This window comes from Cherax quadricarinatus, chromosome 50, assembly GCF_038502225.1.
Source record: "Cherax quadricarinatus isolate ZL_2023a chromosome 50, ASM3850222v1, whole genome shotgun sequence".
NCBI classification, from domain to species: Eukaryota; Metazoa; Arthropoda; class Malacostraca; order Decapoda; family Parastacidae; genus Cherax; species Cherax quadricarinatus.
This window is the reverse complement of record NC_091341.1, coordinates 27,314,727-27,336,581: the sequence shown is the minus strand read 5'-3', so window position 1 is coordinate 27,336,581 and position 21,855 is coordinate 27,314,727. Positions and strand designations below refer to the sequence as shown.

Genomic DNA, 21,855 nt, shown 5'->3' with positions numbered 1-21,855 from the left:
AACAGGCCTGTTTCATCACAATTAAACACTTGTTCAGGTTTCAGTCCTTCAGTTTCTATATACTCCTTGAATTCCTGCACATATTTTTCAGCTGCTTTGTGGTCCGAACTGGCAGCCTCACCATGCCTTATCACACTATGGATGCCACTACGCTTCTTAAATCTCTCAAACCAACCTTTGCTGGCCTTAAATTCACTCACATCATCACTAGTTGCAGGCCTTTTTTTAATTAAATCGTCATGCAACTTCCTAGCCTTTTCACATATGATCGCTTGAGAGACGCTATCTCCTGCTAGCTGTTTTTCATTTATCCACACCAATAAGAGTCTCTCAACATCTTCCATCACTTGCGATCTTTGTTTCGAAAACACAGTTAAACCTTTGGCAACAACAGCTTCCTTGATTGTCTTTTTGGTGCCCACAATAGTAGCGATGGTTGATTGGGGTTTCTTGTACAACTTGACTAGGTCGGCAATACGCACTCCACTTTCATACTTATCAATGATCTCTTTCTTCATTTCAATGGGTATCCTTACCCTTATTGGTGTAGGGTTGGCACTAGAAGCTTTCTTGGGGCCCATGGTCACTTATTTTCCAGAAACACCACCGAAAACACTGTAATAATACGAAATATTCCGAGTGTATGCTTGGATGTTAGCGCGGAGGCTGCCTGGTAAACAATGGCACGGGCGGCACATGTGAGGCTGGGTGAGGGCGCACATTAGACGCGTCTCGGACGAAAATCGGTGAGCGGGTTTTTAATCGGTATGCGCGGCAAAAATTTTGCGATTAAAGTAAGCGGTATGCGAAATAATCGCTATGTGATGCCATCGTTATGCGGGGGTCCACTGTATATGTTATGCATCGTGTTTATTATATAATTTTGAAAAAAATATCATGGATGGATTAATGAAAATGTGTATATTACCGTAATATACGACATTTAATGAGACTCGGTGAGTATTGTTATTATGGCGTCACTTGTGGAAGTCGTCTGCTCACATCTCACATTTATGTTTATTTATTCTACTGTGGGGTGTATTTATCTTATTTATATGTTATGCATCGTGTTTATTATATAATTTTGAAAAAAATATCATGGATGGATTAATGAAAATGTGTATATTACCGTAATATACGACATTTAATGAGACTCGGTGACTATTGTTATTATGGCGTCACTTGTGGAAGTCGTCTGCTCACATCTCACATTTATGTTTATTTATTCTACTGTGGGGTGTATTTATCTTATTTATATGTTATGCATCGTGTTTATTATATAATTTTGAAAAAAATATCATGGATGGATTAATGAAAATGTGTATATTACCGTAATATACGACATTTAATGAGACTCGGTGAGTATTGTTATTATGGCGTCACTTGTGGAAGTCGTCTGCTCACATCTCACATTTATGTTTATTTATTCTACTGTGGGGTGTATTTATCTTATTTATATGTTATGCATCGTGTTTATTATATAATTTTGAAAAAAATATCATGGATGGATTAATGAAAATGTGTATATTAACGTAATATACGACATTTAAATGACTCGATGTATGTAAGTTTATTTAGGTACAGGTATACATAAGTATAATTATCAGAGTATATATAAAATATGAAATAACTTTTAAAAACATTTGAAATTTTGGAGTTTCCAGACAAAATGGAGAGACTTAGTGCTTACTGAGCTCATGGAGAATGTAAACAAACAGGGTGGGGCACGGTGACCGTATTAGAAAGTCAGGTGGGGGGAGCCGTATAGTGAGTTTTGGTCATAATTTGAAATGTCCGTATTAGCGGAACGCCGTAAAGTGAAACGCCGTAAAGCGGGGCCTTCCTGTAGAATAGTTTCTGTGAAGGGGGATTTAATTGTAATACACAATTTAGTAAGTTAGTGTGATATGAGAACTAAAGTATGTACATATCGCCCGTCACTTCCGTTTAAGGTGGAATAAGTCGTAACATAGTAGGTGTACTGGAAGGTGTGCCTAGAATTAAATTTACTTTGGCAGAGAATATGCGTTAAATTTAGAATTTAATTATATAGAAAACACTCTATAGGTAAAAGTATTGGAAATAGTGCTGTGATTATTAGAATTGTGAGATACTTAATGTTGATAGTTTGTGTATTAGTTGGAGTGGCATTTGTAACTCTTCTGGAGCGTAAGATTTTAGGTTATATCCAAATTCGTAAGGGTCCTAATAAATTAGGTGTTCTAGGATTACTTCAGCCTTTTTCAGATGCTGTTAAATTGTTTATAAAAGAGCAGAATTCACCGGTAATATCTAATTTTTTACCTTATTATTTATTGCCGGTATTCGGTTTATTTATTGCTTTAATTTTGTGAAGGGTTATTCCATATGATTTAGGATTAGTGGATTTTGATACAGGTGTATTATTTTTTTTATGTTGTTTGAGACTAGGGGTCTACCCTTTGTTAAGGGCTGGATGAGCTTCAAATTGTAAATATTCTTTATTAGGGAGTCTTCGTGCTGTAGCACAAACTATTTCGTATGAGGTAAGGTTGGCTTTAATTTTGTTATCTTATGTGTTTTTAGTTGGGAGATTTAGGTTTATAGAATTAAGATATTATCAAGAAAGAATGTGGTTTATTTGATTAACATTTCCATTGTCTATAGTTTGGTTAGGTTCTTGTTTGGCAGAGATAAATCGCACTCCTTTTGATTTTGCAGAGGGAGAGTCTGAGTTGGTTTCTGGATTTAATACTGAGTATAGGAGAGGGGGATTTGTATTAATTTTTATAGCTGAGTATGTCAGAATTTTGTTTATGAGTGGAGTATCAACATTATTATTTTTAGGGGGGAGAGTTTTAAGGTTAGGATTTTATATAAAATTGGTGATGGTCAGGTTTGCATTTATTTGGGTACGGGGAACTTTACCGCGATTGCGATATGATAAATTGATGTATATGGCTTGAAAAAGGTTTCTTCCTATATCTTTAAATTTTTTAATTTTTTTCTTAAGGGTAAAATTAATTTTAGTATAAACTAAATTTATATGTTGGCGGATATTGGAAAATCTTCCTTTAAATGCTTTCAAAACATTTGTTTTAAATAAACTAAATAGCCATTCTAGGAGGAAGTCTGTTAAAAGGGTAATTAAAGGATCAGTAACATAATAAGAAAAGTAAATGACAGTTAGAGCTTGTCCTGAAAAAATATAAGGATCTTCTACAGATCGGGCCCCAATCCATGTCAATAAAATGATTGTGGAGATAAGAGTTCAAAATAGAAGCTAGTTAAAAGGATAAAAAGTGAGACCGGTATAGTAGGCACTTCCCTGAGACTGATTATTCGAGCCGAACTTGGTCAACCAGGAAGATTAATTGGAGATGATCAAATTTATAATGTAATTGTCACAGCCCACGCCTTCGTGATGATTTTCTTCATAGTTATACCAATCATGATTGGGGGTTTTGGAAATTGATTAGTTCCCCTTATACTTGGAGCCCCTGATATAGCCTTCCCTCGAATAAATAATATAAGATTCTGACTTTTACCATTTTCTCTCACTCTTCTCCTTACAAGGGGAATAGTAGAAAGGGGTGTTGGGACAGGATGAACAGTTTACCCCCCTCTAGCAGCATCAATCGCCCATGCAGGGGCATCAGTCAACCTTGGAATCTTCTCCCTTCATTTGGCTGGAGTTTCCTCAATTCTAGGGGCTGTAAATTTTATAACTACAGCAATCAACATACGAACAAGAGGAATAACCATAGACCGAATACCTTTATTTGTATGATCCGTTTTCATCACCGCAGTACTTCTACTTCTATCCCTTCCCGTTCTAGCAGGAGCAATTACTATACTTCTTACAGATCGAAATTTAAACACCACTTTCTTTGACCCTGCTGGCGGAGGGGACCCTATTCTCTACCAGCACTTATTCTGATTTTTTGGGCACCCTGAAGTCTACATCTTAATTCTCCCGGCTTTCGGTATAGTTTCACACATCGTTACACAAGAATCAGGCAAAAAAGAAGCATTCGGAACACTAGGAATAATTTATGCCATAACAGCAATTGGAATTCTAGGATTCCTTGTGTGAGCCCACCATATGTTCACCGTAGGTATAGATGTTGATACCCGAGCATATTTTACATCAGCAACCATAATTATTGCCATCCCCACAGGAATTAAGATCTTCAGATGATTAAGAACTCTTCAAGGTTCTCAATTCTCATACACGCCTTCCCTCCTATGAACCTTAGGCTTTATTTTCTTATTTACAGTAGGTGGCTTAACAGGAGTAATTTTAGCAAACTCCTCAATCGACATCATTCTTCATGACACCTACTACGTTGTAGCTCACTTCCACTACGTTCTATCTATAGGAGCCGTATTTGGAATTTTTGGAGGTATTGTTCACTGATTCCCCCTATTCACTGGATTTTCTCTGAATTCTTCATGATTAAAACCTCACTTCTTTACTATATTTTTAGGAGTAAACTTAACCTTCTTTCCCCAACACTTCCTAGGATTAAATGGTATGCCACGACGGTATTCAGACTACCCAGATGCTTACGCAGCATGAAATACAGTGGACCCCCGCATAGCGAACGCCTTGCACAGCGAACAATCCGCATAGCGAACGCTTTGTTCGCTGAAATTTTGCCCCGCATAGTAGACAAAAACCCGCTCAGCGAACTTCGTCCGAGACGCGTCCAATGTGGGCCCTCAGCCAGCCTCACATGTGCCGCCCGTCCCATTGTTTACCAGCTAGCCTCCGCGGTAACATTCAAGCATACACTCGGAATATTTCGTATTATTACAGTGTTTTCGGTGCTGTTTCTGGAAAATAAGTGACCATGGGCCCCAAGAAAGCTTCTAGTGCCAACCCTGTGGTAAAAAGGGTGAGAATTAGTATGGAAATTAAGAAAGATTTTGAAGGGTTTGGGGCTAACCCTGAGAAGCCTATGCCAGTTGTGGAATCCATTGTGCCTACTTCAAAAATTAAGGAAATGTGTGCACAGTGGGTTGAACTGCAAACCTTTATGGATGAAAATCACCCTGACACAGCTGTTGCAAGCCGTGCTGGTGACTATTTCAATGACAATGTTATGGCCCATTTTAGGAAAGTCTTGAAGGAACGGGAGGTACAGAGCTCTATGGACAGATTTGTTGTGCGACAGAGGTCCAGTGACTCTCAAGCTGGTCCTAGTGGCATTAAAAGAAGAAGGGAAGTAACCCCAGAAAAGGACTTGCTACCTCAAGTCCTAATGGAAGGGGATTCCCCTTCTAAACAGTAAGAAGATAATGCTCTCCCCTCCTCCCATCCCATCAATCATCACCAAATCTTCAATAAAAGTAAGTGTCATGTAATTGTGCATGCCTTTTTCAGTTTGTGTGTGCTAAAATTAACATTTTTTTGTGGTAAAAAAATTTTTTTTTCATACTTTTGGGTGTCTTGCACGGATTAATTTTATTTCCATTATTTCTTATGGGGAAAATTAATTCGCATAGCGAACATTTCGCATAACGACCAGCCCTCTTGCACGGATTAAGTTCGCTATGCGGGGGTCCACTGTATTGTCTCATCAGTCGGATCTCTTATTTCATTAGTAGCTGTTTTCTGGTTCATAATTATTGTTTGAGAGGCTTTAATATCAAAACGTAATATTACTTCACCGTCCTTCCTGTCCTCATCCATTGAATGACAGCACCCTTTCCCTCCTGCTGATCACAGGTACGCAGAAATTCCTCTAATTTCTAATTATCTAAAATGACAGATAGATGTATAGGATTTAAGCTCCTACCAGGAAGAAATCACCTTCTTTTAGAGATGCCAACATGAGGATGTTTAGGACTCCAAGACAGCGCTTCTCCACTTATGGAACAATTAGCATACTTCCACGATCACACAATATTTATTCTCATTCTCATCACTACATTAGTAGGTTATATTTTAATTAATTCAACACTAAACTCACTTATTAACCGATTTTTACTTGAAAACCAAGAAATTTAAATTATCTGAACTATTTTACCTGCTATCATCTTAATTTTCATCGCTATGCCTTCCCTGCGGCTACTCTATTTATTGGACGAAACTAATAACTCGAGAGTCACAATTAAAACCATCGGGCATCAATGATACTGATCCTACGAATATTCGGACTTTCTAAATGTCGAATTTGATTCCTACATGGCACCCTATAATATCGACTCAAATTTACGACTTTTAGATGTTGATAACCGAATTCCTATTCCCTTAAATACTCAAATTCGTCTTATTATTTCAGCAGCAGACATAATCCATTCCTGAACTATTCCCTCCTTAGGAGTAAAAGCCGACGCCATCCCAGGACGACTTAATCAAATTAGGTTTCTAGTAAATCGACCAGGCCTATTCTACGGTCAATGTTCCGAAATTTGTGGAGCTAACCACAGGTTTATACCGATTTTAATTGAAAGGATCTCGGTAGACTCTTTCTTGAATTGAATTTCTAGAAATTCATAATTAATTTTCTCTCCAGATAACTTATAAAAGTTTAGGTCTTTTAAACCTAAAAAAGTAGTTCTCCTACTTCTAGAGACTAAAATTAGTTAAAAAATAACATTAGTTTGTCAGATTAAAGTTATCATATTTATGATATTTTTGAATGCCTCAAATAGGGCCTTACTTTGATTTAATCTTTTTCTAATATTCACTCTTGGGAATATTTTATTCTTTATCATTAATTTCTTCTACAAACTTCCAATTAAAACAGAAACTTTCACCCATAAATCAACAATTCTAGAAAAATCCTGAAAATGATAAGATTATTTTCCATTTTTGAACCATCCTCAAGTATTCTCTCACTTAATCTAAACTGAATATCAACATTCTTAGGATTCCTATTCGTTCCGATTCTTTTCTGAACTTCGCCATCTTGATGACTTTATTTATGATTTAAAATTGTATCTACCCTTCATAATGAATTTAAGACAATTTTAGGACCCTCTAACCCAGGTTTATCATTTTTATTTGTTTCATTATTTAGCTTCATTCTTTTTAATAACTCTTTAGGCCTCCTTCCTTATATCTTTACCAGATCCAGACATCTAGCAATAACTCTAACCCTGGCCCTACCTTTATGATTAGCTTTTATTTTGTTTGGATGATTTAACCACACTCAGCACATGCTTGCCCACTTAGTACCCCAAGGGACCCCAAATGTGCTTATACCTTTTATAGTTCTCATCGAAACAATTAGGAATATTATCCGACCAGGCACATTGGCAATCCGACTTGCAGCAAATATAATTTCAGGTCATCTCCTTCTAACTTTACTCGGAAGGATAGGATCCTCACTATCCCCCAAATTATTAATTTTTCTTATTTTAGCCCAAATTCTTCTCCTTATATTGGAGTCTGCTGTTGCAATCATTCAATCCTATGTATTTGCAGTTCTCAGAACTCTTTATGCCAGTGAAGTAAATTAATGTCATCACACAGACACCATGCCTTTCACTTAGTTGACATGAGACCTTGACCCTTGACCGGATCAATCAGAGCTATACTTTTAACATCGGGTCTCATTAAATGATTCCATCAATTTAATCCAGATCTTCTCTTTTTTAGATTTATTCCTATTATTTTAACTATAATTCAATGATGACGAGATGTAACTCGAGAGGGAACATATCAGGGTCTCCATACTCAAACCGTCATAAAAGGCCTTCGGTGAGGAATAATTTTATTTATCGTCTCTGAGGTACTATTTTTCTTCTCATTTTTTTGGGCTTTCTTTCATAGAAGACTTGCACCCACAATTGAAATTGGAATGTTTTGACCACCTGAAGGTATTCAACCTTTCAATCCTTTCCAAGTTCCCCTACTTAATACAACTATTTTACTTTCATCAGGAGCGACAGTAACTTGAGCACATCACGCAATCCTTAACTCACATCATTATGAAGCTATACAAAGTCTAGGACTAACTATCCTCCTTGGAGTTTACTTCACTTCCCTTCAAGCATACGAATATTTAGAAGCGTCTTTCTCTATCGCAGACTCAATTTACGGAACAACCATCTTCGTAGCAACCGGATTCCACGGTCTTCACGTAATCATCGGGACTTCATTTTTAACAGTTTGTTTTTATCGCCTTTTCAAGTGCCACTTTTCTAACAATCACCACTTTGGATTTGAGGCTGCAGCTTGATACTGGCATTTCGTTGATGTAGTTTGATTATTCCTTTATGTTTTTATTTACTGGTGAGGAAGATAATTTTTTAGTATTAATGGTACATCTAGCTTCCAACTAGAAAGTCTAATTGTTTAGAAAAATTAATTCTAACTATCAACCTGATCGTCCTTCTTACTCTCTCGATTACAACTCTAATTATGACCTTATCCTCAATTCTATCGAAAAAAACCATTATAGACCGAGAAAAAATATCCCCATTTGAATGTGGATTTGACCCTAAGACTTCAGCTCGACTACCTTTTAGGCTACGGTTTTTCCTCATTGCTGTAATTTTCCTAATTTTTGATGTAGAAATCACATTAATTCTTCCTCTAGCCCATATCTCCCCCTTCACAGATATTTTCTCTTGAAGATCTACAGGACTATTTTTTCTCCTAATCCTTCTCATAGGCCTCTATTATGAGTGATATAAAGGTGCCTTAGAGTGATCTAACTGGAAATGTAGTCAATAATGACATATGAGTTGCATTCATAAAGTGTTTATAAACCTTTTTCAAATTAGAAAGCGAAAGATTGTGTTTAGTTTCGACCTAAATTTTGGTTCCAAACCTCTAGTTTATTTTGACAGAAGCCAAAACCAGAGGCATATTACTGTTAATGATAAAATTGAATTTTTTCCTGTCAAAGAGAATTAGGCCAGTGAAAAAGCTTCTAACTTATTTCCCGAGCGGTTAAATTCCGTTCGCTTCTCTTTTTTATAGTGTATAAAACATATTACATTTTCAATGTAAAGCTGAAGATTTTCCTTCTAAAAATATCACCTATAGGTTAATAACCACCTTTGCAGCTTCAATGCAAAATTCTAATTTAAAATATATAAGTAAATTAAATAAAAATAAAAAACATAACAATAATTCAAATAAAGAATCCTTTTATATAAATTATAATCATATTCTCCTGTCTTAATTGTAAGTAAACAGAACCTTTTATTACCCCATCAAATCCTCCCTCACCCCCAAAATATTCTGACCAACCTTTATCTCCAATCTTGAAAAAAGACTCCCCACTCCTTAATCATCAGCGGGACACCCTAAAGTCGACAAAATCGGCATAAACCACATAGATCCTACAAACATAACATAGGAATAAAACCCAACAGACTTTAACCTAGTTCTTGACCTGACCATGTTAACCACATAACCTAAAAGAGCTCCTAATCCTCTCACTAATAAAGCTAAAATTTTAAAAGGGAACCTCAAACAAATCATATAAGATTCCGGGAATACCACTCAAGCTAAAATACACCCTCCCGTTACCGCCCCAACCCCTAATATTATTATTCCCCTCAACATTTTTCTATGATTTTCCCTAACAAATATTACAGACCTTATATTAGAAAAACTCCTTATCCTATAATAGATTAATCAAAATGTATAACATACTGTTAAACCAGTGCTTAAGACATATAAAAAAAATCTAAAAATATTAATTTCCCTTATAAATGCAACTTCTAAAATTAAATCTTTAGAGTAAAATCCAGCCAAGAAGGGTATCCCACATAAAGCTAGGTTAGCTAAATTCATGCAAACCCTAGTCAAAGGTATACATATCACTAACCTGCCCATGTTACGAATATCTTGGTACTCTTTAATCCTATGAATTACCATCCCCGCACACATAAACAGTAAAGCCTTAAATAAAGCATGAGTTAATAAATGAAAAAAAGCTAAATCAGCGAACCCTAAAGATAAAATTCTCATTATCACGCCCAATTGTCTCAAAGTTGATAGAGCAATGATTTTTTTCAAATCAAACTCAAAATTAGCCCCCAAGCCCGCTATAAATATAGTTAGGCAAGAAACAATCAACAAAACTCTTTGTACACACGAACCCCTTAAAGCCCCACTAAAGCGAATCAAAATATAAACACCAGCCGTCACTAATGTTGAAGAATGAACTAAAGCTGAAACCGGAGTAGGAGCAGCTATAGCTGCTGGAAGTCAAGCCGAGAACGGAATTTGAGCTCTCTTAGTTATAGCAGCAACGCACACTAAAATTTTTAATAACAAAAAATTCCCGCTCAAATATCTTTCATAAAAAATAAAATTTCAACCCCCTAGCATAAAAAGTAAAGAAATACTCAACAAAATCCCAACATCTCCAATCCGATTTGACAAAACTGTTAATATGCCTGCATTCGCTGATTTCTCGTTTTGGTAATAAATTACCAATACATAAGAAATTAGTCCTAACCCGTCCCAACCTAAAAGGATTCTAATTAAATTAGGGCTAATAATCAAAGCTCCTATAGATAGAACAAAACCAAAAACTAAATATATAAATCGCCTGTACCTTTTATCCCCACTCATATAATCTCCTCTATAGTATATTACCATAGAGGAAATAAATAAAACTACCCCCAAAAATAAGAACCTTACTCAATCATAAATCAAAGTTACTACAACAGAAGAAGAGTTTAAAGAAAAAATTTCCCATTCAATTACATAAGAAGACCTCGAACTTAACCTTACTAAACTAAATAAAATAAAACCCAACGCCCTAAATAACAAAAACACTAAACTAACTAAATGACCATAAGCACCCCACATCATAATTTAAAATAACTTTCTTATATCTTCGGCACCACAACCCGATGTTTTACTCTAAACTATTTAAATTGAAAGGTTCTAGTAGTTTAAATAAAAAATTTTGGTCTTGTAAACCAAAGATAAAGCTCATTTTTAGAACTTTATACAAAATCAGTTATAATATTTTATATTTCACTCTCCCTCTTACCTTAAGAATAGCTATCCTGTTCTCAACTCTAACCCACCCTCTCTCCATAGGACTTGCCCTTCTTACACATACCATTATTATCTGTGTACTTTCAGGCCTATTCAGGCCTTCCTTCTGGTTTTCATATATTTTATTTCTAATTTTTTTAGGGGGAATATTAATTTTATTTATCTATGTCTCTTCTCTTGCTTCCAACGAAGCCTTTAAAATTCATTTTAAGTCTAGCCTACTAATCGCCTTATCCTTACCCCTATCCTTTACCTTAATCTTTTTAGATCTTTTACTTCTCCCGTCAAAATTTTTCAGATCTAGATTATTCTTAATTTTAGAGAATAAAACAAATTTAACCACCTTATCAACCAGCTCCATCTACTCCCTCACTTCTTTCCCTCTTACTACTCTAGTAATTTTATATCTGTTACTTACCTTAATTGTTATTGTCAATATTATTAATATTTCATCGAGACCTCTGCGGGCTTCAAAATTCTAACAGAAAATAGTTTACTTTAAAATATTAATTTTGGAGATTAACCCTTTCAGGGTCCAAGGCCCAAATCTGGAGTCACGCACCAGTGTCCAAGAATTTTCAAAAAAAAAATTTGTTATTTTTTCTTATGAAATCGTAGAGAATCTTTTTGTGAAAGTAATAAAACAAAAAGTACGAAATTTGGTGGAAAATTGACGAAATTATGCTCTCGCGAATTTTGATGTGTCAGCGACATTTACGAATCGGTGATTTTGCCGACTTTGACTCCCATTTTAGGCCAATTACATTATTCCAATCAACCAAATTCTTAGCTATTTCACTAGTATTACTTCTATTCTATCGATTGAGCACAAGAAATCGCCAAGCCAACTGTTTCAACTACAAAATAAAGTGATTGGAAATTGTTAATTTGGCCAATTTAACACAAAGTTCAAAATATTCCAATTTCAAAATAGGGTCCAGAATAAACAATGTAGATATTCCTGGCACTAAACTAACGTTTCCTCTGTTCATTAGTTATGTTTTGAGGCTTTACAAATAAATTCCATTTTGATTTTTTATTCACATAATGAATTTTTATTCACACCAAAAAATAGAAGATTTACTGTTATGCAATACTGTAATAATTGTATAAATATCATCACCATATTTGTGAATGTATATTAGACCCACCAGCTGACGTGTATTAGACGTGTGAGGTCGTTTGTTTACTCTTGAATATCGGCAAAAATTTAACATTTCCGCTACTTTGAGCTCAGTTTCAAGCCATTTCCAGTGCTAAAACCAATCAAAATCATCTCTATTTCTGTAATATGTCTTCCATTCTATCAAATGAGACCAAGAAATCGCAAATACAACTATAAAAAACATACGAAAAAACACTGCAAAGTTGCTGTTTTAATCGAAAAATCATGATTTAAGTTTTTTTCTCTCATTATACACAGTGTGCTGCAGGATCTGTTTTATGTGGTGCACACATACCACATAGATGTATTCTCTCATATCTAGGCCCAAATGTACCACTCACAGTTTATCAGAGTGAGCTGAGCTCATGGCGTAGATCTACGGTTTGGACCCTGAACGTAAAGCCGTAGATCTACGGGACGGACCCTGAAAGGGTTAAAGAAAAAGTATTTACTTTTTTTCTGACTTTTATTAAAACTATTTCAATTATTTAATCCTTTCGTACTAAAATAACTTTGAACTCCTTAGAAGATAGAAACCAACCTGGCTTTCACCGGTCTGAACTCAAATCATGTAAAAATTTAAAGGTCGAACAGACCTTCTTCTGTAACTGCTACACCACAAAGAAATTTTTAATTCAACATCGAGGTCGCAAACTCTTTTGTGGATAAGAACTCTTAAAAAAAATTACGCTGTTATCCCTAAAGTAATTTATTCTCTAATCCTAAAAAGCGACCAATTATGTAAGTGTATTTATGTAAGTGCGTTTGTACATGTATGTTTGGAGGTCTGAAATGGACTAATTTACTTCACAATATTTCTTATGGGAACAAATTCGGTCAGTACTGGCACCTGAACATACTTCTGGAATGAAAAAATATCGTTAACCAGGGGTCCACTGTACTCCAATCTACAGAATGCTCAGCAACACAGTAAATGACCATATGACCTGTCTTTGTAATACTCATTTGCGCTAAATTGTTATCTGTTTACAATAATGTATTTACCACTGAATATATCATTGCTTAGTTAATCTTAAGTTAATTTTAAGCCTGCTCATAATGCTCTGCATACAAGGGGCTTTGGCATGTTGCACTGTAATAACTTTGTACTTCACTGTATCATGTTCAAATTAATAAATAAATAAATAAATGACCCGTACCGACACTTCAAAAGTGTCACCACCCAAAAATTAAAACATTCGGTTTTATGTTTGTTGGAAAATTCCTTTCAATCTGTTTATTATTATGGTCACGGTCACTTTTTTTTTGTTTTTATCCCTCTCTGCCCTCCACTCTTCAATACCTCTCTATATAATATCAGTTTTTATTAATTTGGGCATCTTTATCCTGCTTCTACTTTATTTGTGTTATACCTAATATTAGTCTGGAATGGATGTGATAGGTAGATAACCTTTATTGATAGTAATAGTATAATTATACAATATTGTATAGTCCCTTGAGCTTACATGTCTGTACATCATGGTGAAGCATGAATTACTGAGACTGCTGGTGCCTTCTCCACTCTCTTGTATACCCCAGCCCCACACATCCTCCAGTGCCTCTCCATATATGTCAGTTTTTATTAATTTGGGTAGCTTTTTCATGCTTCTACATTATTTAATCAAACTTTTTATTCATCCATAACTTGCCGTAAATGTTTCTGTTGATTCCTCACCTTCACCTGCCTTCAAAGTCTCAAAGATACTGTGTGCCTTGGCTTGAATAATTGAAAGGCTCATCGGCATTCTTTTTTGTATCTGATAGTCAAACCACATCACCAGTAATTTCTCCAGTTCTTGAATGAGGCCTTTCTGCTGCCTAGTTATTATGGCTTGAAATCCTGTCAATGCTTTCACTGCCTCTTTCACTCTATCTTTATCCTTCAAGATAGTGGAAATGGTAGAATTCGCCACCTTTAAGTCATCGGCTATCACTTGTACTTTCTTACCAGCTTCATACTCATTTATAACCTTCATTTTCACCTCAAGATCAAGAGCCTTCCTTTGGTTCTTAGCACTTCCTTCAGGTGAAGTCAAGATCTTCCTTTTCACTGACATCTTGTACTATGGGATGCACAATAAAGTGCAAATTTGTACAAATACGTATTCTTGGAGACAGTGAAAGCTGGGTGTCTGTAGGATGAAGTCTGAGTTACTTGACGCTGAGACATCACTTTGCTGTATAAATGTCATACGTATTTTGTACAAGTTTAGTAGCTAACATTTAAACTACTCTAGAGCAATTGTTGTTGTTATTATTATTATTAGTAGTAGTAGTTGTATTCTTCTTCTTTCAACAAACCAGCTGCATCCCATTGATGCAGGGTGACCCAAAGAGAAAAACAAAAGTTTTTCTTCTTTTTACATTTAGTAATATATACAGGAGAAAGGATCACTAGCCTCTTGCTCCTGACATTTTAGTTGCCTTTTATTGGCATTTAAAACACTGTATATTTGCTTCAGTTCTCCTTGTTGACTGTTTGAGCATGAGATTACACGGTCTGACCACGAGTTTACATTTCAGTGCTGTGTGATAGTCAATAATGTTCCGTCACAGTTTATCCACTCACTCAGATTGATCTTGCAAGTCTTGGTGTTGTCCACACTTCCTTATATGGGCATAATAATGCATGGCTGCCAGCCATCACTACATGGTTCAGTCAAGGAACCAATTTTCCTGATTCTGAAGTGTTTAACATTAAATGAGTCTTACTAGCTATAGCTGAGGTACAAATAGAGTTTTAGATAAAGAAGTGTCGGATTCAACATTGAAATTTATTTTTATATCAGGGGGACATGAGATTTTTTGAAGTGTCAAGGTGGGTCATGATGCAGAGAAGGTTGGGAACCACTGAACCACTGTCTTATACATCAAGTGCAAATTAACCACTTGCATTTTTTCCTGTAGATTGACTCGATCACCCGTGTCTCGAAGGTGGACTTCGAGGAGCTGTCTAATAACATTGCCAAGATAGAGGTTGACTGTAAAGAATCATGGGATCATCTAAAAGCCATTGTAAAACATGATGGTCCTACACAGATTAAGCTCAAGTAAGATGGCTATTAATGCTAATTTACATTGTTCCACTGCACTGAGACCAGTTTGCCTAAGATGTGATTTTTATAATTACCAGAAGGTACTTGTGTGGTGTATATATTGTGTATTTACAGTAATTGTTATTATGAACCTGCTAGTGTAAATGTTTTTTTTTATTTTTAAAGGTTGGAAGTTTTATTGTGCATATACTTTATTATTGACAGGTATGAGTGTTAATATGAATGAGTGTATGTATGGTACCTTGTTTTGGAGAAGACTGCTGAATGATCTTGTAGGTAAAAGCATTCTGTAAATATTATGACTTTCTTCCACAACATTGAGAAGGTAAGTTTATTTATGTACAGGTACACATAAGTACAATTATCATACCAAGTAATAGGTGTGTAAATCACCCAGGATAACCCAGAAAAGTCAAAATTACTTATTTCAATTAGGATCCTTGTAATATCTTGTTCATTGTCATAGTATTTGTGTTAGTGAAACACTGCATAAACTGAGGTTTTATTAAGCAGTTTGTGTTTCCTTGCAGTGTGTTCCAGTGAACCAGTGAGTGGGACAGTAGTGTGTTCCAGTGAACCAGTGAGTGGGACAGTAGTGTGTTCCAGTGAACCAGTGAGTGGGACAGTAGTGTGTTCCAGTGAACCAGTGAGTGGGACAGTAGTGTGTTCCAGTGAACCAGTGAGTGGGACAGTAGTGTGTTCCAGTGAACCAGTGAGTGGGACAGTAGTGTGTTCCAGTGAACCAGTGAGTGGGACAGTAGTGTGTTCCAGTGAACCAGTGAGTGGGACAGTAGTGTGTTCCAGTGAACCAGTGAGTGGGACAGTAGTGTGTTCCAGTGAACCAGTGAGTGGGACAGTAGTGGATTAAGACCCAGGTTGGGATATTTACCAGGACAGTAAGTGGGGATGTTGCAGTTCAGGGGTTCATTTAAACTGTGGTGTCTGTACACTTGCAAGACAGCTGTTGAATGAATGATTACCAGTGTGTCTACAAGTGTTATGGACTATACATAGACACCTGTTGAATGAATAATAATAATAATAATCTTTATTTCTACAAATACATGTACAAGACATACAGACCATAGCTAACATCACTGACATACTACTATGTATATAGAAATCCCTTTGTTATGCAGAGCATTTTGGGCATATTAAGTCACTTTTGTCCCAGGATGTGACCCACACCAGTTGACTAATACCTAGGTGCCTATTTTGCTGCTAGGTGAACATGAACAACAGGTGTCTTAGGAAACATGTCCTGATGTTTCCACCTGTACCAGGGATCGACCCCCGGACCTCAGTGTGTGAGTTGAGTGCACTACGAATTGAGCTACGGGAAACTTAATGATTACCAGTGTGTTTCCAAGTGTCATGGACTGTACATAAATGTCTTTTTCCACATTGTAGGTAATGCCTACAAGTATGGCAGAAAGAGACCTGGTTCATAACAAACCTTGGTTGAATATAACTTGATAAAGATTAACTCCATAATAAGAACTCACTCTGCATCTGTACTGTCAGCCTAAACAGTGCTGGTGGACACTAAATATAAAGAGATTTAAAATAATAGACAAAATTCACTTGGTAAATTGTACTTCTGATTCCTTAATTTTTAATGTTTATTGTAACATAATTGTACATTGTGTGTACAGTGCTATATTAGGTGTACAGTAGAGTACTTTCATCAACATTCACTCCATCACTGTCTTGCCAGAGACATGCTTACACTACAGTTATAAAACTGTAACATTAACACCCCTCCTCCAGAGTGGCGGCACTGTACTTCCCATCTCCAGGAATTAAGTCCGGCCTGCCGATTTCCCTGAATCCCTTCATAAATGTTACTTAAATGGTTATTTATGTGTTATTTTTTAACATTATTCCATAAAATGTTTAATTCATGTTAAGTAATAAACAAATATAGACAAAGAACTTTGTCCTTGGAAGCAAAGAGTGGAATGTATAAGAGTATAGTTTTACCAACACACTTATATGAGTGTGAAGCATGGGTGATGAATGTTCCAGCGAGGAGAAGGCTGGAGGCAGTGGAGATGTCATGTCTAAGGGCAATGTGTGGTGTGAATATAATGCAGAGAATTCGTAGTTTGGAAGTTAGGAGGAGGTGCGGGATTGCCAAAACTGTTGTCCAGAAGGCTGAGGAAGGGTTGTTGAGGTGGTTTGGACATGTAGAGAGAATGGAACATAACAGAATGACTTCAAGAGTGTATAAATCTGTTGTGGAGGGAAGGCGGGGTAGGGATCGGCCTAGGAATGGTATGGTTGGAGAGAGGGGGTAAAGGAGGTTTTGTGTTCGAGGGGCTTTGTTACACTCCAAGTATTGTAACCACTATTTCCTTCTTTTTAGAGCATAACAACTTTGGTCAGAGAGGTTAGGGTAATAATAGAGATCCTCCAGAATGCCTAATTTTAATTAAGTATATTCATAATACAACAAAAGCCAGAAATAATATACGAATTATCGTATATAAGTTAAGAATGCATGTTCTATATTATCCAGAATATATATAAGGCTTTCATAACAGATGATTAGGAGGAGATCCTAGATATAACATATATATATAGAGATTACTTTAATGTATAAAGTCTTGTTTCCCAATTGGAAGCAGTCAGAATAAAACAGAATATGTCCAGGCCGGATAATAAACCTTGGCCAGTTACCAGAGACGAGCAGGAGTGTTCTCGTTGGCTGCTACTTCTTCACTGCTCGTCCCTCAACCTTGAGCATACAGGTCAAGTGGGTCACGTGACGTGACTCACCAACACTCAGTAGAGTAGTTGAACATAAAGGGGGGGGGTGAAGGGGGGTATAACCATCGAACATCACGGCTAACCATACACCGGCACACCGGGCGGCAGGCAGGTTACTATACCTCCAATTAAACTTATGGCCATGTTACATAAATTATAATAATTGTTAATAAGAATTAGCCTTAATAATACAAGGACGTTCATTTCCAATTTAGCTATTAAAGGAAATAACCGCAATGTAATATTAAAGAAAGGTTAACCATAGGGGCATGACACCCCGGCCCACAAGCAAATATCTTGGCGTTTAAGATGCTGATGGTGTGGAAGAAGCCAACCAGCTGGTATAGGGATGGAGGTACATCTCTCCAAGCTCAGTCATCCACTTGCTAGAACTGGACCAGAAACACTGCTAGACTGCAAAGAATTTCCGTAGTTAGGCAATATATTAGGAGCGAGAGAGAGCATCGGCTAAAACGTTGCTCGAACCCTTTATGTGAAAAATGGAGATCCGGTAAGGTTGGATCCTTAAAGCCCAGCGTAATATTCTAACATTTTTTGATTTCATAGAATTTATGAAAGTTAGAGGATTATGGTCTGAGTAAATATTTATCACATGAGGAGTATAACCGAGGTATACGTCAAAGTGTTCCAAGGACAAGACTAAAGCCAGGGCTTCTTTTTCTATGGTTGAATAAGATCTTTGATATTCTTTCAATTTATAGGAAAAATAACATATTGGATGTAGAATATTACTGTTTTGGAAGGATTGCAATAAGACAGCACCTATTGCTGCATCACTGGCATCAACATGGAGGGTGAAAGGAATTTGGAAATTGGGTGCACGCAATACTGGGGCGGAGGAAAGGAAACGTTTTAAACGTTTAAAAGCTTGTTCACAATTCTCGTCCCAATTAAATTTATATTTAGGACTGGTCAATCTAGTCAGGGGGGAGGCAACTTGAGCAAAGTTTGGGCAAAAACGCCTGTAATAAGTAGCCATTCCCAAAAATCGTTGGAGGGCTTTCCTGTCCTGAGGCGTCGGAAAATTTAAAATAGCTTGGACCTTTAATTGGTCGGGGGCTACTAGTCCCTTCCCTATTTTAAAACCGAGATATTTAATCTGGGCTTTACCAAAGTCACATTTTTGTAAATTTACAGTGAAATTGTATTTCTGCAATGCTTTCAGTAGTTGCTCTAATCTTTCTAAATGAGACTGCCAATCATCACTAAAAACCACCAGGTCGTCTAAGTATGCCTCTACACCTTCTAAGGGTTGGACTAAAATGTTCATAATTCTCTGGAAAGTGGAGGCGGCGTTACACAAGCCGAAAGGCATAACCTTATACGTAAATAGTCCGTTCTTAACTACGAACCCGGAAATCTCTTGGGCCCTAGGAGTTAACGGCACCTGGTAATACCCTCTCAGTAAGTCTAATCTGGTCACAAAGTTGGCACCGGCTACAGCATCTATTAAATCATCAATCCTGGGTAATGGAAACCCATCTGGTTTGGTGACTGAATTTACTTTACGATAATCCGTGCATAGGCGTACGGTACCATCGGGTTTTGGGACCAATAAACAGGGAGAGGCCCAAGGTGTCCAACTGGGTTCTATCAAATTATATTCCAGTAATGTATTTATTTCTTGCTGAATTAATTCTTGCTTAGCAGGAGAGACCCGGTAAGGGGATTGCTTTATTGGACTATCTTCTAACAATTCAATATCGTGGAAACCCAATGTACAAGGAGTAGGGATATCTTTGAAGATGGAGTTATATTTAGTGATTAACTCTTTTATTTGAGATTTTTGGGAGGTAGGAAGAACTTCCAGGAAATGGTCTAGTTGTTTTAAAACTTCAGAATTATGTAGTCTAAATTCTCTTACTTCCCTTACAGTGTCATTCCTTATTTCAGTGGATGTAGGTTGAATAGAGGTAATAATAGTAGGGAGAAGGCTAGACTCGTACTTCTTTAAGTTATCTATGTGATACCTCTTAATTTTCTTACGACGTCCTGGTTCACGGACCAGATAATTCACCTCATTTTCTTTGTCTACTATTTCATATGGCCCCAAATATCTAGGTTTTAAAGAATGTCCTGGAATTAAGTTTTTAACTAACACTAATTCATTTGGAGAGAATGAACGAGATTTAGCCTTTTGGTCGTAAGATTTCTTCATTTTGGCTTGAGCTTCTGTCAGATTCACGGCAGCTAAGCTTTTTAATTTGGAGAGATGTTCTTTCCAAAGCAGAGGACTGGGATGAAGAGGTCCTCTCTTCCCTATCCAAGAATCTCGTAATATGGCTAGGGGTCCTCGTACCTGATGTCCAAAAATCAAGTCAAATGGAGAGTATTTAGTACTTTCTTGTTCAGCTTCACGGAGGGCGAAGAGAAGAAAGGGTAAACCTTCGTCCCATTCACGAGAATATTGCTCACAGTAAGCACGTAAAGTAGATTTAAGGGTTTGGTGGAATCTTTCTAGCACTCCTTGTGACTGGGGATGATATGCTGTAGAGAGGATCTGTCTTACTCCTAATCGAGACATAGCCTCTTTAAAAACCTTAGACGTAAAATTAGAACCTTGGTCAGATTGAATTTCACGTGGTATGCCTACTTGAGCAAAGAAGCGTATTAAAGCTCTTACTATATTTCTGGAATTAATTTTGGACATTGGGATAGCATCAGGATACCGCGTTGCCATATCTATGATAGTGAAGATATACTGGTTACCCCTTTTTGTGCGGGGCAACGGTCCTACACAATCAATAACTAATCTTTCAAAAGGTTCTTCAGGACATTTTATTGGAAGTAAAGGGGCAGACGCGGGATTGTGCGCCGTTTTGCCTATTATTTGACAAACGTGGCATTTCCGTAGTTTGTCAGCAATATAAGTCCTCATCTGAGGCCAAAAAAAATATTTCCTAATCTTTTTCTCTGTCTTACGAGACCCTAAATGACCTCCCAGTGGATTATCATGTGCTAGTTCAAATACCATATTACGTAAGGACGATGGCACCACTAACAAGTTTCCCTTTGAACTCGAGTCATTATCATTATTTCTCTTCCAAAGAAAACCGTCTTCATCTAAAAGGTAACCTTCCTCTTTATCCTTATTGGTTAAACTTTTATCGTCCTTTAGAGCTATAAGAAATTCTTCTTTATTACATTTTCTAGCTAGGTCCGCAGGGACTGGTAAAACTTTGTCACCTGTGGGTCTCGACTGAATTGCTTCGCTAAACAGGAAGTTCAAACCTAATTCATCGGACATTTCTAAAGGCTGTTGAATATCCACATTTTTAGAGTTCTTAGCCATGGCTCTGGTGACCACATTAAGGGGAAATAAATCTAGCCCTGCCTCAGAGGCTTCTAATGCATAATTTACATCACAAGGATTATCTAAAACCAGAGGCTCTCTGGGTATCTCCAATTGATCAATTTCGTTCCCGATTAATAGATCCACGCCGGCAATGGGAAAAGGTTTATCTGAAAGTCCCACATTGATCCAGCCTACATATCCAGGCAGTTCTACATAAATCCTTATAATAGGGACCTTTATTATTGTGCCTCCGTAAGCCTCTAATAATACGTCTAGCCGGGGTTCATTACTAGTAGGTAACTTTACCAGGTTTGATCTTAATAAAGAGAGATAGCTGCCAGTATCTCGAAAGGTCGTGATGTTTACTAACCTCTCTTTACAGAGTCCGAACTTCCCCTGGGAAAAGTAGGGTTCCATAGCTACTCGGACCTTTTCTTCTGAAGCACTGTCGTGGTAAAGTCATCTATTAGACGGTCTGCTAGACGAGGCCTGGAAAGGTAAAGATTCATCATCCAGAGTTTCATACTTCCGAGAGGAATTTATTACCTGAGTAGGATATCTCCCTCTTGGTTGGGTTTTATCT

The 21,855-nt window shown here is 36.8% G+C and overlaps 1 protein-coding gene, 1 long non-coding RNA gene and 4 pseudogenes across 7 annotated transcripts in view; 5 read left to right on the top strand and 1 right to left on the bottom strand.

The window, feature by feature from the left end:
• The window catches only part of LOC128705140 (NADH-ubiquinone oxidoreductase chain 1-like), an 11,273-nt pseudogene extending 8,286 nt beyond the window's left edge, over positions 1–2,987 (top strand).
• The window catches only part of LOC138854153 (uncharacterized), a 139,053-nt gene that overhangs the window by 91,772 nt on the left and 25,426 nt on the right, over positions 1–21,855 (top strand). For 3 of the 6 annotated variants that reach the window (XR_011393379.1, XR_011393380.1, XR_011393381.1), the window contains exons 1-2: positions 14,657–15,178; positions 15,715–16,080. This is a non-coding gene — a long non-coding RNA (uncharacterized lncRNA). Of the gene's footprint in view, positions 1–14,648; positions 15,179–15,714; positions 16,081–21,855 lie in introns of those variants that run through there. The other 3 variants (XR_011393377.1, XR_011393376.1, XR_011393378.1) reach the window with 3 other exon arrangements.
• On the top strand, positions 4,512–7,452 carry LOC138854124 (cytochrome c oxidase subunit 2-like; annotated as a pseudogene).
• Positions 7,452–8,206, top strand: LOC138854151 (cytochrome c oxidase subunit 3-like; annotated as a pseudogene).
• LOC138854123 (NADH-ubiquinone oxidoreductase chain 5-like) lies at positions 9,045–10,939 on the bottom strand (annotated as a pseudogene).
• On the top strand, positions 10,813–12,692 carry LOC138854152 (NADH-ubiquinone oxidoreductase chain 6-like). The gene has a single exon (XM_070095614.1). It carries the CDS (start codon positions 10,813–10,815, stop codon positions 11,443–11,445), a length of 633 nt encoding a protein of 210 aa, XP_069951715.1. The 3' UTR covers positions 11,446–12,692.